The sequence below is a fragment of the Neopsephotus bourkii genome, unplaced genomic scaffold (genome assembly GCF_033783945.1).
Source record: "Neopsephotus bourkii isolate Nb327-2 ecotype Australia unplaced genomic scaffold, CSIRO-AGI_Nbou_v1 NB_1508, whole genome shotgun sequence".
NCBI classification, from domain to species: domain Eukaryota; kingdom Metazoa; phylum Chordata; class Aves; order Psittaciformes; family Psittacidae; genus Neopsephotus; species Neopsephotus bourkii.
This window is the reverse complement of record NW_026901984.1, coordinates 6,772,023-6,789,697: the sequence shown is the minus strand read 5'-3', so window position 1 is coordinate 6,789,697 and position 17,675 is coordinate 6,772,023. Positions and strand designations below refer to the sequence as shown.

General features: G+C 38.6%; 1 protein-coding gene across 5 annotated transcripts in view; it reads left to right on the top strand.

Moving 5' to 3' along the window:
• The window catches only part of CTNND2 (catenin delta 2), a 650,408-nt gene that overhangs the window by 243,266 nt on the left and 389,467 nt on the right, over nucleotides 1–17,675 (top strand). For all 5 annotated transcript variants that reach the window (XM_061369698.1, XM_061369700.1, XM_061369699.1 and 2 more), the window contains exon 3: nucleotides 13,825–13,937. In XM_061369698.1, coding sequence (XP_061225682.1) covers nucleotides 13,825–13,937 — 113 coding nt within the window. The remainder of the gene's footprint in view (nucleotides 1–13,824; nucleotides 13,938–17,675) is intronic.

Here is a 17,675-nt window from a genome sequence, read left to right as displayed (position 1 = left end):
TGGACTCCTGCGATGGACCATTAAGACCATAAGGAAAAACAGTAGAGGTTGGGTAGAAGAGAAGAAAGGGTTCTGCTCTGTGTAAAAGAACATTTTTAATGAATACAGGTCAGCTGTGGTCTTCAGGGTGCTTTTGTGTCAAAGAGCCACTGAGAGAGACCTCATGGTTTCTGCTACAGACCTGGATTAGGAAGAGGAGGTGAATGAAGCCTTCTTTGTTGACCTCCAAGAGGCCTCACGCCTGCAGGCCTTGGTTCTCAAAAGGGAATTCAACCATCCTGATGTTTACTGGGAAAGCAACACAGGGGTTCATAAGCAATTTGGGGGATTTCCAGCGTGTGCAGAGGACAGTTTCCTAGTGCAGTCTGTGGATGGGCCAATTAGGAACAATGCTCCTCTGGACTGAATGCTTACTGATAAAGACGTGTTTGAAAATATGTATGTCAACAGCAGTGCTGGCTGCAGCAATTGTAGGAGTGTAGAGGCCAAGGGTCTTGAGAAGGACAAGTGATAAAATGAAGACCTGAACTTCAGAGAAGCAGATTTCAATACATTTAGGGAGCTGTTAGGAGGGTTCCAATGGGAGTCTCTCTTGGACCAGCTCAGGAATTTTGTGAGATTTCCCAATACAGCTGCTTCATGAAGCCCAAGAGCAGCCTATCCCCCTAAGCAGGAAAAGGAGGAGATATAAAAAGAATTTGGTTGGAAAAACACCAAGCTAACTAAACAAGCTCAAATTAAAAAAGAGCACTAGAGCAGTGCAAACAGGGGCAAACTCCCATAGAGGAGTATAGAAATACTGCTTCAGTGTACAGAGATGCAATTAAGAAGGCAAAAGCTCAGCTGGAGCTCAGACTATAGAGAGAGAACAAGAATAGCATAAAAGTTTCTGCAGGTATGTTAGTAGGAAGCCAGAAGTACAGGCAAGATGTAGACCTGTTGCTGAACAGGGCCAGCAGGTTCATAAAAAAATGACACAGGAAAGGCTGAAGCACTCGGCCTGTCTTCACAGGTAATGTCAGGCCTCAAATCTCTATGTCAGGAAGCAATGATGAAGCAAAGGACAAACCACTGCTCACAGAGTAGAGTCAAGTGAGGGACCATCTGTAGAGACAGGACTTGTACAGCTCCTGATAAGGTGCAGCTGAGGGTGCTGATGAGAGACTTGATTGATACGACCACAAAACTACTTGATGTCTTTAAAGGGTCATGTAAGTAAGGGGAAATCCCATATATCAGGAAAAGAACAAATATTGCAGCCAGCTACAAAAAGGGCAGAAAGGTAGATCAAGGAAGCTACAGGCTTGTCACCCTTATGTTACTGGGGCAAAGTATATAACTCATGGAAGCATTTCCAGGAAGTTGAAAGGCATGTGAAATTTGGTTTTGCTCCATAAGGATCACCTTCTGCTTATCTACAGGGTATTAAATCTCCCAGTTTGTGTCTTGCTTTTTCAGGCTGTGAAATCATCCTTAAGAATTCTTTGCTGCTGCCCTTCAGCCTTACCATCCTGCAAAATTTTGTCTTGTTGCCAAACTTGGTCACCCTGTTTTTCACTCCTTGTTTCAAGTCTTCTATATATGTATTGAACAGTGTGGAACACAGAACCAGAACTTTACTGTTGGACACCTGTAATGGATGAGAACCTACCTGGGAGCTGGTTCCCTCTCATGACTGAGAGACATAACAAAATATGGTTTTGTCAAAGTATATTTGGTAGAATTTATATATTTATGTTCATTGTGACTGTTCGTCAGAATGAGGCAAGAAAACATAGGTGTGTTGCTGTTCTGTGACCTTCATACTTGGCTGCACTGGGGTGCCTGGCAAACGCTCTCAGTGTGGATAGCAGTGAGATCATGAGAAACTGCATGGCCCCGAGGGTAAAGAATTACAGAGCTGGCATAAAGCCAGTTGTTTTTCTGAGGGTACAAAAGCAGGACCCTCTTGTAGCTGAATCTGAAGCCTCACCTATGGGTGGATGCATCGCGTAGGAACTTTCCCAGTTACCTGAGACTCCCAGCATTGGCTGTAATGGGGCTTCTCAGCTTGAAGTGTGGGCCTGGATGGTGATTTGGTGGCAATTGGTGATGTATTTCTGCTTAATCTCTGTTCTGTCTATGAAGTAATGATTTGGTGCATTCCTAAGTTTCCTCTGTGCTTTACTTATATATGTATCTGTTTTGCTTTATTGTGCTTACTTGCTTACTATATAGATATATAGTGTGTTAGTGTGCGTGTTTGCTTTAGTGTGCTTATTTAAGTGCATGTTGCAGGGCTAGTATGTGGTTGTTTTGTTGAGTACCCTGCCTGTTGGCAGAACAATACCTTCAAGTGTGGGAATTTACAACTTCTTTCTAGTCTTGACCACCTATTTAAGAAAGTACTTATCCTTACAGAAACTTTCTGGATAAATAGACATAATATAATATAATATAATAAATACAATACAATTTAAATTAATAATATAATTAATAAAATAGACATAATATAAATTTATGTCATTGTCCATGTTATAGGCTCCACTAATTCCCCTGATAGGACTGGCTGGCTTGCTGCTTTTACAGATACTATCCTATAGATCTTCCTGGAAACGGGCATTGCATTCAGTATCTTTCAGTTCTCAGGTACTACATCTGTTTTAAGCCATGTATTTTTTAGTTCCTTCAGAACACTTCAGTGAATGCTATCTGATCTTCCAATTTGTTACTGTTTGTTTTGTCAGTTTCATGACCTATTCTACCGTCACTTCAGTTTCAGGCAGTTCTCAGATAAGACTCCCTCAGTGAGTTCTTAGCATAGGAATTTCCCATGAAATAGCAAAAACCTTTCTGAAGGATTTGTTTAGTTTCTCTTCAATGAACCCTTTTATATCCTGATAACCCAGTGGCTCTACAGACTCTCCAGGCACCCTCTTGCTCCTGATGCATTTAAAGAAAGATTCGTTGTTTGCCTTAATGCTTTTGGTTATTTGTCCCTTAGAACCATACTGTGCAATACTGAGTTTTTGCATTTAACCTGTCAGCATTTATGGCACTTCATTTTCATTATTGGAAGATGATTTCACCTTTTAGAAAGAGCATTTTTGTTTCTAATAACTTCCTTTGCCCTCCTGTTTAACTTCGCTAACTTCTTGTTTTATTTTAAGCTTTTCTTGACACACATCGTCAGCTATGTACTTCCAGCATGGGGGTATCAAGTCATTTCTGTGCTGCCTATGAGGACTTAATGATTCTTAGGTTTAAACAGACTTTTTGATTTTTTTGTTGCATACTTTATGTGTCTTATAACTGGCAGATTTTCTGCCTTCTGTAAAGATGTTGGGTCTGGGCACAGAATAATCACTTAAAGAGGGGCTTTTCTCCTTCAAGATGTCAAACCAACTTTTGCAAATTGCCCAAGACCAAGTCAAGAATTATATATTTATTGTTGGCATAGAATCATAGGATGGTTTGGGTTGGAAGACACGTTAAAGATCATCTGGTTTCCACCCCCTGCCATGGTCAGGGACACCTGTCCAACCTGGCCTTGAACACTGCCAGGGATGGGGCAGCGACAACATCTCTGGGCAATCTGTGCCACTATCTCACCACCCTCATAGTGAAGAATTGCTTCCCAATATCTAATGTAAATTTTCCCTCTTTTCACTTTAAAGCTATTTTCCCTTGTTGTATCCCCACATGCCCTTGTTCAAAAGTGCCTCTCCAGCTTTCTTGTAGGCTCCCTGTAAGTACTGGAATGCATCCTAAGCAGCTGTTTATGATAGTGTCCAAAATTCAGTCTATGTGCCATGTCTGTCTTTTGAAATTGAAGATTCCCAGAACTATCACACTTTGTATCCTTCTTTCTTAAGATATGTCTCTGCCTTGATGGACAGCCAGTGCTGCCAACTCCATACTGTCAACCCATATGTCAACCCATGCAAGTTCTTTCTATTCAGTGATATTGTTTATATGATTTGTTTCTAAGCTTTTTTGCTATCTTTGCCCATAGCACGAATGTTATACTGAACTGCATGTTCCTACCTACTTGTTTTCAAACAGGTAACTTTTAGGCTGTAATTTCATTATGAAAGCCTTTTTACTTTGTTGAAAAGATGAGCTATTATGAGAATAAGATCATAATGATAGTTCTTAAAACTAACATTTTCATTACTAATTGCTTTTCTCTTTCATAAAGAACAATATGAATCTGTTGGGAATTTTCTGTATGTGTGGTATGTCTGCAGGGTAGCCAGAAAAGGAATGAATTGCCTAATTATTTTACTAGTTCTCTTCTTTGTAATAGAAGACATCATAAAAAAGGAAAGATCCAAAACCATAGCTGTCATGGTTTAAGCCCAGCCACACTGCTTGCTCTCTCACTCCCCCCCCCCTTCCTCCCCCCACTCCCGGAGGGATGGGGAGGAGAATCAAAAGAATGTAACTCCCATGGGGTGAGATAAGAACAGTCCAGTAACTAAGGTATAACACAGATCACTACTGCTACCATCAGTAATAATAATCATAAGGGAAATAAGAAGGGAAGAGAATACAACCGCTCACCACCCACTGACCGATACCCAGCCTGACCGAGCAGTGATCTTGCCCTTCTGGGTAATTGCCCCCAGTTTATATAGTGAGCATGATGTGCTGTGGTATAGAATACCTCTGGCTAGTTTGGGTCAGGTGTCCTATCTCTGCTTCCTCCTGGCTTCCCCTCCTCCCTGGCAGAGCATGAGACTCAGAAAGTCCTTGATCAGAGTGAACATTACTGAGCAGCATCTAAAAACATTGGTGTTATCAGCGCTGTTCCCAGTCAAAAACACAGCACTGCACCAGCTACTAAGAAAGAGAAAATTGGCTGCTGCTGCTGAACCCAGGACAATAGTTCAGGCTATTAAAGTTAACTTTTAATTTGAAAGTCCATCCACATTCAGTTAGTGTAGCAAACTGAGTTATGCAAATATACATAAAATCACGATTCTATGTTACCAGTTGTAAGGCAAGAAAATTCAGCATTCTGTAGGTGTTAATTTGCATGCAGTAGGTTACCCTAATAAAAAAAAAAAAAAAAAGGCAAAAACCTATCTTGCTTTGTTAGATAACTTTTTAATCCCTTACTAGCATGGTAGTGGCCAGCTTTTTAATAGCTACGCATGGCAATACTCTAGTTCTAGTCACCTAATTAATTCAGAGGTTCAACAATAATTGCAAATTATGGAGTCTGTTCTTGGATATGCTGCACTGACAGCTTGTGTATGGACTGAGGAATCAGGCTCTCTTACAAGGCAAGGAAAATCAAAAGAGAAAATCATGCACCAGGACAATTTCTCCAGTGGAAGCAGGAAAAGAGGAGGATACTAGATGTCTCTAATCCCTTGGACCATTCTGGACAACTGTAAAGCTAAGGATTTATAGTGCTGGCTCTTCATCTGCACTTAATGCCTGGGATGGAATGTGTCTTCGAAATTCTGGAAGGGAGAACTATTTTAGAGATGTATAAACAGGAAACTCTTGAACCCCATGAATAAAATGCCAGAGAAGACTTCAGCTCTCTAAACATGTAGATACACTGCAGAAAAAGTGTTGTGTGTTACTGGTATCCACGTATGCTGGTGTGTATACTGACACCTCTGTAGCATCTTGGCATAATGCCCATCAGACCACAGATGAGACAAGAGAAGAAAGGGAGACTATGAGCTGAGTATGTTGTCAGAGTCAGGAAAGGTTTTCTTAGTGCTTCAGTGTCTAGAACATTTTTACAAGTTTCACTTTTTGAAACCACATTCTTTCATTTTCTTAGCTTTTCATGGGCCTTTAAACCATACAAACATTTTTTACATCATAATAAAGTATCTTCCAGCTGCAGCAAGACTGTGTTGCTCTTTTCAGAACAAAATTGCCCTACAGATGTGTATTGGGATATCGAGATTAAAGACATTAGCCTATTTTTCTGTCTGATATATTAGATTTACCGAGCATGCAAAGTCAGGCTCCAGAAATGGCTACTTTGAATGGAATTACTCTTTTCAACTTAAGACACAGTAAATCTTTGTGCCTGGGCAACTGAGGAGGAGAATTACAAGCCAGTGTAACACTGAAGAGTCAGGGTTTGTTACCGAACTCCATGCCTTTTTCTCTTGCTCTCCTTGGATAAGATTCATCATCTTTGAGGTTTTGTTTTGCTCCCACATTGAGCTTTACAATTAATAACAATAAGCCTTAAAGCAAGTCAAAGCTAGTGAGTTAGAAAGTTAATTTATCTTACATCCTCTTTAAATTGCTGCTGCAGAGGGTGGAGAAGCGAAAGTATGAGATTAGAAATCTCTTGGTATTTCTAATCCTGTCCTAACACTCCAAGGCTTTTACTTACACTTTATTACTTTGGGGACTGAAGTAGTTTGCATGGGAGGAAGTGGAATAGCACAGCAATCATGGTGGGTGATAAACCATTAGGAGTGTTGGCAAGGGATGTAAAAGCTGGTGAGAAGAAAGGACTGAGCTGAAAGACTAAAGCTGAATACAAAACAGAGGGAAGAAAAAAATGGGATGAAAAAGGACCAGGCAATTTGTAACAGAAAAATGGAGATAATCTGAATAACTTTGGTGATTGTGCTGGAGAAGAAATAATACAATTTTCCTAGGAACAGAAGTCCAGGCAATTGGGCAGCTTGCCTTCTGAGAGCAAGGCTTGCCTATAACTCACAGAGGAATAGGGCAGTGTGCCTGGACTGCTGAAACATGCAACTGAATGCATTTGTGACCTCATTTGTATCAGAGTCCTAAAAATAGAAAATAAAATAGGGTCTGATTTCTATAAAAGTTGTTAAAAGCATGAAAGGGGCTTCTCTAAGGTAATCTTACATGGAAAAGAAGGAATAGTGTATTTCTAAACACTATAATCAGTCAAACTAGTTTTCTAACCTGTAAACAATCCATATGAATAATAGCCCAGATGCCATGCTAATCTCTTATAAAGAAACATGGGTTTGCTAAAACCCTGAGATCAGGTGAAAGGAGTAAGCTGGAGGAACACAGGTTGAGGCTGCTAAAATGCTAGCACTTAGATTAAATCAAATGTGTCTATGTAAGGGTGATGCTGATGATCAGAGAATCTGATAGCCACTGACCTCTTATAATAAGGGTTGGTATAAAGCCTTGGGAAAATTTCCAGAATTCAGCAGTTCTAGGATTATAGAAAAATTAGGTTAAAAGAGACCTCCAAGCAGATCTAGCTTCGATGCTTCTCTCTCTCCCAGTTGGGATTATTCAGAAGAGGATGGAGTTGTCTCTTCTGAGCAACCCCAACTCTCTCAGCTTGTCTTCCAGGAGGTCCTCCAGCCCTCTTACCATTTTTGTGGTTCTCCTCTGGACTCACTAACAGATCTGTGTCTTTTCTGTGGTCCATACACCAGAGCTGGACACAGTACCCCAGGTGGGGTCTCAAGAGCAGAGTAGAGGGGGAGAATCACTTCTGTCAGCCTGCTGGCTAGGCTTCTTTTTATGTAGCCCAACATGCTGTTGGCTTTCTGGGTGCATGTGCACATTCCTAGCTCACATCTAATTTTTCATCTACTTATATTTCATCCCTCCCTTTTCTCATGTCTCCTCTTCTGTTCTCCCCAAACATACTTCTTTTCCTCTACTGGCTACTCCCATTTTCCCAGAACTCCTTCAGCACGCCTTAACGCCACCTATCAGCAAAACAATAATCCCCTGTTAAGAAGTAAGAGTCTACAATTAGATCCTCCATAGACCTTCCCTTTTCCATGCTAAACAGACAAATTCCTTCAGCTTCTTGTATAGCATTCTATGTGCTTCAGTCTTCTAACCATCTTTGTGGCCCTCTGGTGGTCTTGCTTCAAATTCTTGTCATGTCTTTGTGGCCCAGAACCAGATACTGTACTAAAGATGTAGCTTCAGGAGTACCAAATAAAATGGAATAATGACTTCCTTGTTCTGCTAGTGGCAGTTTTGGTAGTGCAGTGAAATAAGTCATTGGCCATCATCACCACAGGGATGCACTGCTGAGTCACAACTTGTCCACCAGACCCTCATCTTTTCTGTGGATATGCTGCACTGTTACATGGGCTTTCTTTCTCCATGAAGGATTTTTCATTTTCCTTTCTTGAACTTCATGACACTGTGGTTGGTCTGTGCCTCCAGATTGTCAGGGTTTCTCTGAGTGGAGTCCTACCCTCCAATGTATGAATGCTTTGTTAAGGTTGATGTTATCTGGAAACCTGCAGTTGAACATAACTGCAGTCAGAGCTTCTAACACGACTTTTTTCTTTCTCTCCCTCCCCCCCCCCAAGGTTTTTGGCCTCCATTAAGATCCCGCAACAACATGCCCACGACTGAGTTTCTGAATTTGCTACCTCTGCTCATCTGATTATTACCTTGTTGTGAGCTTTTTTCCTCCTCTCCCCCCATTTTAGTTATTGAAAGGGAAGATTGAAACAATCCAGTGAAAAAGTACCAGCGAAAACACAGTCCAGCAATGGAGAAGGTAGAGAAGCTGGAAGAATCGAATGCTGTGTTCTAAAGCCCAGTTTTAAAGCTTCTGAACAGCATTCAGTGTTAGATGGATAGGGGTATTGCTAGTGACATCTATATATTGTTTGAAAGCATCAAGACATTCTGTTTTCTTTCTAGTTACAGGATGGGCTGTCAGGTCTGGTTTGTGTATGATGCTGTCCCTATATTCCTGCCAAGTTAAACTTCCCTATATTTTGATGATTTCCTTGGGAAGTATGTGCCCCAATTCTATCTGCCTATGTGTGTCCAGTACGATAGGTTAAGAATGGCTTGTTGCTAACACCACACTAAGTAATGGCATTTACTTGGAGTTTATCCTGTACAGTATATGGAATTATGCATGATGCCATAGGATGTGTGTAGCAATATACACATACTACCTGTGGCATTGAGGTACACTTTTTCTGGTTTAGCAGGTTGCAGCAAGTTAGAACCAAAGTTCTGCATTTCTACAGCCAACATACTTTAGGAAGTTCTGTGGTTTCTAAGATGCTCTTATGAGAGGTTTCAGTCCAGGAGATTATTTATTTGTTTGTGTAGCTGTAATCAGGCTTTCTCTATTCATCTCACAAGGGATTCCCAGCCTTACCTCAGTGCTGTTATTTAACTGTATTTGAAGATTCAGATGATCATCAATGTACAATTTGGTTTTATGTAGCGTATTTACAGTCAAAAGCTAAACACTTCTGTGTTATGACCTTAAGATTCTTGGGAATTCAGTAAGGCTGTTCAGCTGAAATTAAGATTTTATTTTTTTTATCAGCTGCTTTTTACTGTCTCTACAGATTTTGCTGTGTCTTTTGCTCAGCATCAATATACATCTCTGTGTGAAAGGATTGAAGGATTACTTTAAGATTACAAAGGACAGAGTAAAGTGAGATCCATTCTGAGTATGCCAAATATCTTTTGACCTGTTTTACCTCTCCCAGCATTCACATGGGTCAACACAGACCACTTGGCAGGTACAAAGCATAAAAATAACCAAATACCCTCTTGCTTGGTGTACCCTGAGCTCAGGAGTTCATAACCTGTCCAAAGGTTGTGAACTTTTCAATCAGGCTTATTCAGCTTATGGACCACTGTGAAATGTATGACCTGACTCAAGTCTTATTTAATGTTTGACGTTTTAGTGGCTGCAGAAGGTAGATAAAACATAAATCTCGTACTGAAAAGGCAAATATGTCCAATTGCTGTCTATGGAATAATGAATATTTTTTACAGAAAAACTCATGGTAGTGGGAAAACACCACTTTTAAGCATAAGTTGCTTCAGGCCCTAGCAGTTACATGGTCTTTTTATCACTTCAAACCATTTTGATAACATTACCATGATGTTCCTCCTTTTCCAAGCTGCTCTCTTGAGTGATTACTCACAACATCATGTCTAATCTTTCTGTTGGTTTCCCACTCCCACCCTTTATGGTACCAAGGATTGCCAGACTGGTCATTCCACAGAACAGTGCCTGTGCATGTGCACTTGCTTTGGCACTATTGCCATGTGTAGCACAGTCTGTGAAGCTGCACTTGACCCAACATTACTTAATCTAATTTTGCTGTTGCGAGGTAGTTTCTGCAGTTTTTCATTCTGCAATTGTCTTGACAGCAGATTTGCATAAGCAATGGGTAGGAATTTGTTTTTCATTTTGATGTTGCGATTAGCTTGATTCAGACAAATAATAGAAGGTTGTGCAGATAACACAACATGGCGTGAACTGGTGAAAATGACTGTAAACAGAATAAATAAGACAAATGATGGAGTCAGGTTCAGTGGTTATTTTTGTAAAATGTAAGCAAATACTATTTCTAGTGTCTGTTTCCTGGTACTGTGACAGCTGCTTGAAATCTAAACATATGGATTTATTCAAATATTAGTCACTCTCACTGCTTTCTGAATGAAGTGAAGGAAGCTTATTAATTAGTTTTCTGCAAGGGATTCTTGGTATGGAGGGGTAGAAGACTCTTAACAACTTTTGCTTGAGTTCTTTTCTTCTTTCATTCTAAAGGCAATCTTGCCATCATACAAGGGAATGCCTAACACGGTTGTTTGTTAAATTTAATGTAGAGGATAATTCTGAGGTAAGAATTGTTTGGCTCTGCCCCTTCACCTATCCCACCCCTCCACCTTTTATCTCCTTCCTTCCATCCCTAACTTCTGAGAACACCTGACAGAAGACAGTTAAGTGAGAAATAACAGCAATTAAATCAAGCTAGTAAAGAAGTTACTGTTCAGCTATTATAGCCATTTTCATGCATTAGAAACCCAGAGAATTCTTTTTCTGAAGTGATCCAGCATATCTCTGCTTCCTCCTGGAGGAGGAACATAAACACAACTGTCCTTTTCCAGTTGTCTCTGCAAGGGTAGGACTTGCATAGCGTGGGCAGTGAAACCATGTTACACTTTCTACATCTTTAAGAACAGAGTTCCATCTATAAGGGCACAATTACCAAAAGAGAAGCTGTTTAAACCAATGATTTTAGGACATTTGTTTGAGTAGCAGTTTGTATAGGAAGCTTGAAATATTAGTGGAGGATGAGTCATGAAGTATCCTAGGGAATAAAAGAAAGAAGAAATCTGGAAAAGAACAGAAAGGGGTGAGTAGGAAGGAAAGATAAATGACAGACTCAAGAGTAGAAGAGTATATTTTGGAGACTAGAATAATGAACAAAAACTGTTCTGTAGGTGAAGTAATCATGACATAAAAGTTAGGAAAATGCTGAATTGTGTGGAAAGTAGTCATCTGGAATGCTTAAAAGAATAAATACAAAGCATAGAAAATATACAAGAAGATACAGAATCATACAATGGTTGGAAAGGACCTTGACATCGTTCCAGATAGCAGAAGAAAAAGGCAAAAGAATATTTACCGTTCAAGTATTTCACTAATACAAGTTTGGGGGCATTTCGGTATTTATTTGACTTCGGATATTATGGACTAAAGGGAGCTGGAGAGAGGTTGTTTGCGCACCTACTAAAATAAAAGGATGAAATCAGTTACGTGACTGGGAAAAGGGAGATGTAAGGTGATTCCTAGGTTCTCTTTGCAAGGTTATGAGGACAGCTGCACCTTCTCACTAGGTGGGTAGAAGAGTGCCCTCTGGTAGGCCGTGACAAAGAACATTTCTGACCTGCCTCACCTGGCATGATGGGAAGCGAAGCTGGCTGAATGACAATGTATATACTAAGCATCAGAATGTGCATCAATACCGTTGTCATAATAGATTCAAGTAGCTTATACAGTGCAGTGGAACAGAATAACTGTGAAAGCTTTTGCTTTTATTTTGAAAGTAAACTTAATGCTCTGTTTGGTTTTGTTTGGCATTTTATACTATCAGGATTTCTCAGTGCTTACCTGGTTTGACAGAAGCATGCTTGCATAACAAATACTATACCACTTTGATTTTAAATTCTTCAAAACTTTAGTAATATTCCTGTTACAGTCCTTTCTGCAGTAAGGGTATTATTTTATGCAAACAAGGCCACGATTTGAATAATGACTCTTGAAAAGTTGACCAACGGTCCCTTCATTTTTTCGGACAATTGATTCTACTAAGTGAGAGACAAATGCTCTCTGTGAGGTAGTCATATATGAAATAAGTTATTTTTATTAGGTAGTTTTTTAACAGTCCTGCTTACAAATAACACTGAAAAAGTAATTTCTGAGTACTACAAAAGTTTGCAGAGAATATTATGAACTGGGATTACTAATGCACTATTAACATTCAGTGAGCAGCAATGTTTTGCTCTTCACATCAGTCTGACTCGATAGTGTTCTTGTACTCTGGGTAGTGTTGCTTGGAATAACAAATACAGAATTTAGTAGGCTTTGTCCAATACTCAGTGGCCATTTAAGTATACACAGCACCCTATTTCCTGCTGTACAGAACCTGTGTGGACTCACAATTCAGGACACCAAGCTATGTGATGCCAGTAACAAGAGAAACAGAGAGGACTGATGCAGCTGAATTAGGTAGAAAGGCCACCAGCCATTTCCTTCTTCCTTTTAAGTTATGGTTTGCCTTGTTTCAGAGATTTAAAAGGTTTAATGCCTCCATTTACCCTTTGTCTCTTGGTCAGAGGTTTTAGGTAGCAGACAGGAGGAAGACTTCTGAATCTTATTCTCTCCAATCATTTATTTCTTTCTCTCAAATACCAAGTTCATCACTGGCACTTGGTGTATGTAACTTATTTCCAGGGGTGCTTTTCTTCCAGGCGAGACATTGCTGGGGAGTTATTCAAGGGACTTTCTTTCATAGCTCCGTATTAGAGGAGCTTTTGAAAGAAGAGGGAGAAAAAGATAGTGGGGGCATTTGTGTGGACACAGGAATGACATAACAAGTGAATTACCAAAAATATTTCTCCTTCAGCCTTCAACAAACCCAAGGAAAAGGTGCAAGAAAGCTGTTCCTGTTTACCTGTGAAAATGACTTCATGTAACCATAACGAAAATGAAGCTGCAGCAACATTTGGCAAATCTATAACAAATGTTCATTCCGTAGAAGTGTCTCAATTTTGTATTTGATAAAACTACTGCTGTCATATGTGGCAAATGCAGCTCTTTATGGTGTAGTGGGGATTTTACTTGTATTGGTTTTGCTTTTACTTCTAATTGAAAAAAAATAAACTCTTTTGTATAAAATAAAAACCCCTTCATATTTTTAAGCTCTGTGGATAAGTCTTACCTGGTTGGACTGGTTTGGCTGTCTTGACAGAATAAAAATAAATACATTCAATTAGTGGAAGGATTTTTAACACAGCTTTTGTCTAAAACTACTTGAGTTTTCTTTCTGTGCATCATTAAATGCATAAATTAATCTGCCCTCAGTACATATCAACACACCTTCAATTTAGTTTATTTTGATAGTGTGTACTGTGGTCGTTGTCTTTTTTGACTACAAAAGCTTTTGTCACCACGTGATGATCTGCAGAACTTTGCAGCTTTTTTTTTAAGTACCAGAAATTATTCTTTTTTGTGATCATACTTATATCAACTTGTTAAGTCATTTGTGTGCTACTAAGAGGTCTACGTAAACTATGAATGATTCTGATGTAGGCCTAAATTGTTTAATGTATTTGGAAATTCCGTTTCTGATAAAGTGTCTCATTCTATGACATATATCATTAGGGTAAATGAATGAATGGATAAGTGTTACCACTGGAATTTGAACTGTGAATGTGTTTGAAAAGGAAAAACCAAAAGCTTTTGTATGAGATACTATACTGGCAGTTCTTGAACAAATTATCATTTTATGTACGGAAATTCAAAATCTCAAAAGAAATAAAACCAAATGGTTTATTTTTTTTCAGGAACTGCAGTTTGAGAGACTGACTCGAGAACTTGAGGCTGAACGTCAGATTGTAGCTAGCCAGCTAGAGAGATGTAAGCTTGGATCAGAAACTGGAAGCATGAGCAGCATTAGGTAATGTACAAATTACTAATTTCTTTGTAATGTAATTAATTTTGTTGCTGTTATGAATTGCCACTGAGAACAAAATTGATCATCTTTTTAGAAAAACAAACAAACAAACAAACAACAGAACACACCAGGGAGCATGATTTTAGTAGAGCTTAAAAATTTGGATTTGTATTTGCTTTTTAGAAAGAGAATTTCAGGAAGAGGCGTAATTTCATGAAATTTGACATCTGGTTTGCCCCGTAACAAAATAGTAGTCTCATTTGGAATTTATTGATTTGCTGTAGTCTGAATGGACTAACAGCAAAACTCCTGTGTCTGTTACCAATAAGGCTGTATTTTTTCAGCCAGAGATTAAAAATTCGGCTTCTTTTAGCCGAAATGTATTGATACGTTTCGTGAACCTGTTTTCTACTTTTATAATTTAAGGTATTAAAAGCTTTAGTGATAATTACTTAAATCTGCTGACCTGACATTGAACCATAACGATAACATATGAATCATTCTGCTTTTTTTTTACATTGGCTTTCTTTAATTAAGAAACTGTTGTGATACATTGTTTGGATGATGGCGAGATGAATTAAGAAACTGTAACAAAAGGAAGCTGATGTCTTGGTCAGTTTGGTGTGAGTAAATGTTTTGTAGTTTTGAGCTTCTGGTTTCTTTGTTTTCTCAGGTGAACCTAATAAATGATAGATGGTAGAATCTGAGTTACAAGGATTAAGAAAAAACGCATTGTACAGATGTATCTTGTGTTTTTTGTCAGTGGAAACACTAAGTGTGCTACCTTTTCAATATATATGATTAAGTATGATATGCCAAGCTTAGTGCCAAGGTCTGTGTGTTACTAGTAGAAAAACTACAAAACTATCACTATTGGAAGAAACTCTTTAAGCGATTCAGACTACACGTCAATCAAATTAATGATTGGTTGATAATAGGAAATAATTATTCAGTAGCATGCCAAAGATACAGCAAAAATACTGAATCTAACAGTTCAGTTAAAATGGCAAAAGTCAGAAGCATCTTTCACTAATTCAGCAGAAGCTGTGCAAAAAGTTGACTTAAATATAAAAATTCTTAATAATTCAAGTGAGAATTAACTCCCTAAGATAAAATCTTACTTTATTCTATATAATCTTTTCCACCAACTGAACTTATATCAACATTAGAGAAACTATATTACTTAGAATTATTTAAGAGCAGAGGAGGTAATATTTAGCAATGCAGTACTAGATTTGCACCTTAAGCACCCTAAGTATGCTCCCTCAGTACTTCAAATTTTAAGTATGGTGTCACTGCATTTCAGAAAAGGCATATGAACTACTCCTGAATAATACTATTATTTTAGGATTATCCCAGCCAGTGGTACTGAGGCTGGGAAGTTTCTTGTTTAGAGGAAGAGGTTTTCTTGGTTAAGTTCTTTCCTATTGGTGAAGTTATACTTTTGAGTTATCAGTGGCATCAAGGTCACTCACTCACCTGTTTCTGAAGAGGTTCCAGTTTGTTGGAAAAGTTCAATACTTTGACTACTAATTTCTGTGTGCAATAAATTCATACCTAGAGCAACAGGAGATTTCATGCAATTTTTTGACATCTGTAATTTGCACCAGAAACATTTTACATATGAGAGTTTAACAGTACTAGCCTTTCAACTAAAAACATTGTAACAAATACTTGAAATGCTGTTGTCCAGGAGATACCATCAGAAGCTTACAAATAGATAGGTGTTCATAGACTTAACAATTGCTTTTAAAAGGAAATCAATAATAGTCTGATATTGTTTGTGCTGGGTTGATGGTTCACCCATATATATTAAATGAATATTTTTTTGTTAGTTTTAAAAATAAGGTATCATTGTGGGAGGGGGTGGAACTAACACAAAAGTGAAGTAAAAAACCAGTCTGGCTGGTGTGCTGACTTTCCAGTGCTCATTCAGATTTGAGAATATTCCTTTTGACTTAGTATAGTGAGACAAAAACTTGGAAGATAAAGAGCTATGGAGTGGAATAATATGTGTTAAGGAAAAAAAGTATCCAATAGAGTCTTTTGGAGTCTGTGGGAGCAGAAGAGGCTTTCTTAAAAACACTTCTTTTCATATATATGGCTGCTGTGAAGCTAAGCTTTTCAGACTTACCTGCTTTAATTCAAAGTAATTAATTTTGTGCTTTTAAAATTCCTTCCTGATACAGGGCAATTTGAAGATTTTGCTGTCTTTATTTTATTTAAGCTGCTGAATAATTGTTTTAAACAAGATTTCCTGTCAGAACACAAACTAAAATCAGGCCTTGTAGCTGTTATTACTAAGCTTTTATTGGTAAAGAGCTTTCTAAAACAATCCTTTAATCAGTTGCAGTTATTCTAAATACTGACAGTATTCAAAGTGAAATCCTACCTCTAAGTCTCCAGTAGCAGTAGAATAATACACATCTTTCAGTGATGTCACTGTTGTCTGGTGACACATAGGTTTATTATTCAGATGCTTTTCCATATCAAGGAATAATCAAACTGGACTGATTGTAATCAGCGTATTGGGAAGTTAGATTATTTTTTTTACTGCTTCAAATTAATTCACTCAAAATGTCTAAAAAACATTTTCTTGTTAATATTTGCTACCTTGTACACAAACAAATAAAATTAATAATGGAGCAGCAGTCCATATTTCCAATTTTAGTCAGTCTAAAATAGCTTACAGTGGTGTTTTTTACTCTGTCCCTGTCTAACATCTCAAAAGTACTACAGGTAGACATAATAATTAGTTATAGTGCTCTTTGTTGTGGAGATACGAGGAAAATTGGTCTTAGCCTTAACTCCGTGGTATAGTAGTTTCATGGGGTCTTCCTGTATGTCTTAAAATCGTGCCTTTGAAATCAGGTTTTAGGAACATGCTAAAGGGCTGTTATTTCTGCCTTCAGTTTGCTTTCTGCACTCATCTTGCATATTTGACAGCTGGCCTGTAAGGAGTTGTGTATCCAGCTGTACTATGAAGCTCCATGTGGCTCATTTTTCAGTCCTTAAAGACTTCCTATTTCTTGACATAGAAATTTGCATCCAGAAAGTAATGCACAGAATTATGCAGCCTAGATCCATAATGGGAATCACTGTGTCTTACACTGGTATAGCTCCATAGCTCACACTGATCAAGCTTGGTGAGAGGCACCTCTGAGTAGACAGGAAAGAATCTGGCATTCCGTTTCTGTGATACAAAGTGGTCTTGCTGTACTGTAGTTTGCATGTAGATGTGCCAGTATGTTCAGAGGAGATTGTAGTAGTAGATGTGCCAGTTTGTTCAGAAGAGATTGGATTAGCCAGAACTGACTGCTTTATCCGAAGCTCTGATTGTGACAACTCCTGCTCGACTGAAGGGAGACAAAAGCTCTGGTCTTCCACAGGGGCATTTCCTAACCTTTTAAGAATTTATTTGGGCATGTGAGGAAACACTGCAGCTTAAATATTGTTCAACATTCCTGTGCCTACCTGTCTCACAGCTGGGCCCCATCAGAATACCCAAAGTAAATTTTGTCATCCTTGATTGGTAGTAATTTTTTAAAGGGTTAGGGGACTATATTCACTAGGAATTATTCCAAAAGAGCTGGAGTACATTCTCTTCAGGAACAGGTTCTTGGCTGTACATCAAAGGGAGAATCAATGGCTTCAGATAAAGCTGAATAAAATGCTTAGGCCATGAAGTAGGACAAAATTAGGGAACTCTTCCGTGCCACAGAGTTTCCCTCTGGCAGACTC